Source organism: Manacus vitellinus, unplaced genomic scaffold, assembly GCF_001715985.3.
Source record: "Manacus vitellinus isolate BGI_N305 unplaced genomic scaffold, ASM171598v3 scaffold_0_pilon, whole genome shotgun sequence".
In the NCBI taxonomy this organism is placed as follows: domain Eukaryota; kingdom Metazoa; phylum Chordata; class Aves; order Passeriformes; family Pipridae; genus Manacus; species Manacus vitellinus.
The window spans coordinates 45,128,940-45,135,015 of record NW_021938789.1 but is presented as its reverse complement, the minus strand read 5'-3'; the positions used below and the strand labels follow the sequence as shown (position 1 = coordinate 45,135,015).

Genomic DNA, 6,076 nt, shown 5'->3' with positions numbered 1-6,076 from the left:
GCTGTAGTCAAAATAGATGTTACATTTTTGAAGAAAAGCTTGACACACTGGAGAGGCCCAAGACCACTTGGCCTGACCTCACTGGCTGACCCACCTGCAAGATACCCTGAGCAATCCTGAGTCTCCTGGAGGGGTAGGGAAAGAGCAGGGAGGCCCTGTCTCCCTGCATAACAGTCAAATTTATGCTGAAACAGCACACACAAACCTCCCACTGTGCAAACACTGCAGTCTGTGTTGAGCATTGCTCACACAGCAGGTCAGTGTTACGTAACTGCCTTTACTGTGAGAAGACTGCAGAAGAGGAAGATTAAAACACACTGGAAGAAAGAAAATCTAGATTTGGACATAGGAATAGCATTTTATTGCAACTTAGAAATTCAAAATACTTGTAAATATTTTTATACAGACTGTTTTCTGAATAAAATGTCATTATAAAACTAGCACGGGTATTTGTCTTCCTGTACTGTATTGTTAAAGCTTTGTCCTCCTTTTTCCTTTAAAGAAGTGGTTTAACAATCTGGCACCTTCCATTTAGCTTGAAAACCTTTGCTGAGTCTGTGTGAGAGAGAGGCAGCGTAAGGGGAAGAGAGAGATGATTTTCTCCAGCAGCATCACTGTTCTGGGAAAATGGCTTGGAAATGGAGTTTGACGTGTAACCACGAAACCAACCTTCCCTTTTTCACACGGACAGCTGCTTTACAAAACATTAGAAACGCGTTCAGCACATGGGTGTCACAAACTGAAGCCAGTAAAAGAAACAGCACTCAGCTGGCCTTGGAAGCCATCACAGGCAGACAAACAGCAGGAGAAGGCCTTCAATGGAACACAAATGCACTTTGCCAGAAATACAGAGACACCCTGGGGCTCAATTTCCAGCTGCTTCTGTAAAGATCAGCAACAAAAGTCTCATTGCAGCTCAGTTTAAATGGCAAAGGGTTGACTGACAATCTGTAGTCTCTGGGAGAGCTTCTGAGCCAAGAGTTCCCAGTGCTCATTTCCAGCTCCACCATTTCCCCCTATCATGCCTGATGCTGCAGGTCCACAAGGTGTAAACAAGGGGCTGTGGCACCCCCTGTTCCCAGCCTGAGGCAGAGACTTGTCCAGAGCTCTCCCTCAGACCTGCAGTGCTTGGCAGTTATCACAAGGGGAATGTGGGAGGGAACAAGGGGGTGGCAAAGAGCACAGGATTGATCCCCACCAACAGGATCTCTGCACTGGCACAGGACTGTGTATCCTTGCTGCCCAAGTGAGAGACACACGGGTTAGTTTTCAACCTGTAAACTTCTAGATTTTGTGCATTTACAATCAAGAGACCTGTTCTCAGCACAGGAAAGCTGATGTGCTGTGGGGTATTATGGTGCAACAGAAGAGTGGACCAGGCTCTGTCATTTAAAAATACTGTATTTTATTTATATTTATTTACTTATGAAAACCTAAGAGTAAATGAGCTGAGAGTGTCACCAGTGATGAAGCCACACAAAGACTGAGACATGAGATCTTCACAACCATATTACACAAAAAACCCCTATGAAGAAGTGAGACATGGTTTGGGTGCTTTCAGCTGGGCATCAGGAAACCTCCTAAAGCGACAGCTTCCATAGAAACAACTTTCTTCTTAGTGGAAGCAGGATGCAGCTAGCATCCAGATTAGTAGCACACCCTTGCCAAAGCATCACCCATGTAAGAAAGCCGGGATATTTACTGATTGTACCGACACATCACTGCTAATAAACCTTCTCTCCCAATATGCTTTCAACCATGTCCTTGATCACACTACACAACTGATCTGCTCTCCACCATGTAGCAGTGGCCGGCCTGAGGATACACCCTGCTGTGTGCCTGGTTCCCTGTATAGCAAAGGATCTGTGGGTTGCTCGTCTGAGCCAGCAGCGTTGTGCCGATCTGGCTCAGCTAAACTCCATGGGAGCTATTTTGGTGGTCTCTCCAGTACTGCACAATACAAGAAGCACGGCCTAAAGTAACATCCACCTACAACACACTAGTAGATCATTTCAGATTCAGTACTATGTACAATTTACTCTTACTTAGTATACTAAGGAGCTGTGATATTTCTTCTGAGACATGTTATTTGACTGACGATTATTGAATCCTTCTGTCCACTGGGCTGCAGAGGAATGCTGCACTCTGGCTACACCATCAAGTTAAGAAACTTCAACAACCTGCCTCAGTTCTTCAAACAGGGGCGTGAGCTCCTTCTCTAAACTTACAATCAGCCCTGGAAAGAGAAAAGAGACAGAACATTCCATCAGACAACATCACTGAGAAGCCTCTCTCTAAAGCCTGCAGCTCCCTCCCCCTCCCAAGTCAAGGCAGCATTTTTCAAAACATGAAATGTTTTACTTGAGCTGCTCACTCTCTATGGGAACAGTGTGCAGCACCCCCAGGCAGCAGGCCTGCAGCCCCCACCACTAGCAGAGGCACACCCCACACAGTGCAGCTCTCCCCCACTATCGCCTTGCTGCTTCCCACAGCTACCGGGGCCCAAACAGCTGTGCCAAAATCCAGTGCCTTCTGCTCATATTCATCAGCCATCATGAGCAAGGCCAGGTGCCTGGCTGAAGGAATTCCCCACCCCACAGAGCTGAGAAGACACAGCTGCACATTACTGCAAAATGTTAACCTGGAACCGACAGAAAGAGACCGAACAACTGGTTTGTACAGCACAGTAATTGCCGGGATAGCAAACACTCTCAGGTAGCAAGAGTAAGGTTAGTCACAGGAGAAACATACTTCTAGAAGAATAACTTCAGCAAGTCACCTAAAATCTCTGAATTTTCACTCACACCTTTCCCTTCTCACCTTTACAATATGCCGACAAAATTCACAGCAGGAGCAAAGTTAATACAGTTAGAAGTGAATTCAGGTAATTTATTTTCAATTACTTAAATACCTGGGCCTTAAAAGACCGCAGTATTTAAAATGCATGTGAAGACATACCGGTATTGGCATTGCTGCTAGCAATGAAACTCACTACCAAAGGCAAGCGATTGAACTGCACCACCTGCAAGGAGAGAGAACAGTGCTCAGACAGAAGCTAATGCATGTTGGACGTTGGAGCTCTGACACAAATTCTTTTGGAAAAAAGCACCCTTCTCAGTTTAAAGGACAAGCAGGAGCAAGAGCCACAGGGATGACTTTTCAGTTTATCTGTTTCTCAAGATTAATGGTTAAAAATGCCAACAGAACTTACACCACAGTACAAGGAGGTGCATGGGAAAAGCCTGGTACTTCCCTCTCCCTCCATGTTCTACAGTGTGTTGTCCACCAGAAACCCAATTCAGCTGCAAATGCTGAAGAGTACACCATGGAGGCCACACTCTCCAGAGGAAACAAGAGGGCAGGCAGGTTTATCATTTTAAAATACTGTTCCCTATACAGAAGTATCTCTTCTTCCATTAATAGGGAACTGGAACTTTGGGCATAACAATAAGCTACAGCATCAAGAGAATCAAAGCATGTACTCCATGTGTGTAAAATAACTCACTGACCCATTTATTATCCAAACAAAGCTTGATACACTGTAGGCTAAACTGTTTGTCAGTTTACTGCAGTCATAACAAAAAGCTCTCAGGACCACTAGAATTTGAGAAGGAGCAGAAACAAAGCAGGTGATGGATTACACAAATATCAGTTTGTGAACAATGTGAGTGGTATTTCAAAACTTTCTCACCTCAAGGTCACACTACGTGAAGTAGGCTGCATGTGCTTAATTAACTTTAGATGTCACTAACTAGAAACAAATATTGTTTATAAAAGAGAACATAAACCCTTCATAGCAGATTCTGAAGGCCATATGAGCAGTATCTGCTGCAAATTCATGATTACTACCTGTACAGAAAACCTTCCCAATTCCAGTGAGTAAATCTCAGTTTTGAGACATATAAGGGAAGTTTAATAAACAATGTGAAAGTTTGGCTTAGCCATTTAAGCAAAATAAGAAATAAACCACAATTACTTCAACAGCAGCCAAGTGGATACGAAAGTTTAAACCACTCTCTCTCTCTTGCTCAACGTAATATAGAAACAGCTCAGGTCACTGAAGACAAAGCACACTCAGGTTACTCACCTGGTATGTATTGTAGTAGCAGATGATACTTTTGTTTTTAGAAAGTCCTAATTTACTGCCCTGATCTGTGGCAAGGGCAAAGGTGGACAGGAAGCCAGGTCGCAGTGCATGTTCTGGAGCATTATCATTGGCAACTGGAACAAAACGAGAAAATTCTTATCTTTACATGGCATCTCTGACTGCATCCCAAGCCCTTATCCAGTGTAGTGCTCTGCCAAAAGCAGATCTGCTGTTGGGGAACACACAGCACATCCTAGGTGCTTCCACAATTAGCACAAGACAATCTTCATGAGCAATACATCCTTTAATGCTCTGTATGTGATGAAAGCTCATTATACCAAGCGTCCTTCCTGGCGTACCTAAGAAACAGTCTTTTCTTTTAGGATGTAGAGCCTGTGCTGATGCCCCTTGGGTTCCATATCCCTCACTGTCTGCAACCATTCCAGCCTTTGAATTGATTACTGCAACACAGTCACTTGACTGTGAACAGGTGAAGATGTGCGAGTTCTGCTGGGTGTTTCACTGCTTTTCCGGATTAAAAAAAATAAATCTGCAGTATTTGAACCTCTGTATCTTTAAACTAGCGTACTCACAACATTAAAGCATCTTGAACAAGAAATGCAGAAGATAAAAACTACAGTACCAAAAAGCAAACTAAACATATGGAACAGCTGGATGCAACTGTTTCTGAGCACAGACCAGCCCAGTCAACAAAATACTGCTAAGCTCTCTCTAGTACTCAGTATCAATCAGCCTGTGAGTGACTTGAAGATATAAGGACCTTACAGCACTGAAACCCCTTTCACCAAGGAAAACTTCCATGGACTGCAATTACTGAGGACACAAACGAACAGATGCATTTAAAGGGGTACATAATCAATTACTGAACTTGAAATAAAAGTCCATTTGGTATATTCAGGTATTTGGCATAACCAGAGAAGATTTTGCTGTATTTCTCCACCCCCTGCTGTTCAATCACGATTTCAGCTGTAGGGTACAGCAAGAAGCTGAAGTTACCTTTGATAACAGGCACACCGTCTCTGTCTGAGACAACAATAGCATGAAGACCTTCAACACTGCAAAAAAAAGAGAAGAAGGATGACGAAGAGACACCATTTTAAAACCACAGTAATTAGTAGCAAAGATTTTTTTTTCTGAACAAATGTGCAAGGAAGGGGGAAAACATGTTAAAAATTGATGCCTTCAGTAATTTAATACTTGTTCTGTGTAGTTCAGACAGTACAGTTCTGGTGCCTCCCAATAATATGCAGGACATATAACTGCTGGAGCAAGCCCAGAGGAAGGCCACAAAGTTGATAAGGGGACTGAAGGAAGTTGGGGCTGTTCAGCCTGGAAAAGATAAGGTTGCGTGGAGACCTCACAGCAGCCCTCCAGTGTCTGAAGGGGGCCTACAGGGAAGCCAGAGAGAGACTTTTTGTCAAGAACTGTAGTGACAAGACAAGGAGTAATGGGTACAACTTGGAAGAGGGAAGATTTTGGTTAGATATTAGTAAGAAATTCTTTACTGGGAAGGTGGTGAGGCACTGGAACAGGTTGCCCAAGGAGGTTGTGGATGCCCCAGCCCTGGCAGTGTTCAAGGCTAGGTTGGATGAGGCTTTGAGCAGCCTGGTCTGGTGGGAGGTGTCCCTGCCCATAGCAGGGGGGGTTGAGATTAGATGGCCTTGGTCCCTCGCCCCGCAGAGACCCAGAGTTACCTCGGCAGCTTCTTGTACAGGAACCGCTTCAAGTCCTGCGGGCAGAGACGGGCACCGCGTTACTCACCCGCTCGGAGAGGGCGGGGGAGCCCCCGAGCTGCCTCCCCGCCCAGCCCCAACACCCCTTCTCCCTGGCGGTTGCTGCCTCCCGCCCGGACCCGGCCCGCACCCGCCCCGGACGGACCCGAGCCGATCCCCCGCGACTTCCCGGCCCCGCCAAAAGCCGCCGCCCGCGCCCGCCCGCCCCGAGGAGCAGTCACTCACGTTCGGCCAT

General features: G+C 45.5%; 1 protein-coding gene across 1 annotated transcript; it reads right to left on the bottom strand.

The window, feature by feature from the left end:
* Positions 1–1,383: 1,383 nt before the first annotated feature.
* On the bottom strand, positions 1,384–6,076 carry LAMTOR3 (late endosomal/lysosomal adaptor, MAPK and MTOR activator 3). Its single transcript, XM_029959533.1, has 6 exons — positions 6,067–6,076; positions 5,803–5,863; positions 5,105–5,163; positions 4,088–4,221; positions 2,959–3,022; positions 1,384–2,236 (listed from the first exon to the last, which is right to left on the bottom strand). The coding sequence occupies exons 1-6, from the start codon at positions 6,074–6,076 to the stop codon at positions 2,163–2,165; spliced, it is 402 nt and encodes a 133-aa protein (XP_029815393.1). The 3' UTR covers positions 1,384–2,162.

Bases quoted from the DNA above. Each gene is read 5' to 3' on its own strand.
- LAMTOR3 (XM_029959533.1), bottom strand. The intron at 5,164-5,802 runs GTAACTCTGGGT...TTTTTTTTGCAG, and splicing joins CTGTACAAGAAGCTGCCGAG to TGTTGAAGGTCTTCATGCTA. The intron at 2,237-2,958 runs GTATGTCTTCAC...TTCTCTTTCCAG, and splicing joins TAGCAGCAATGCCAATACCG to GGCTGATTGTAAGTTTAGAG.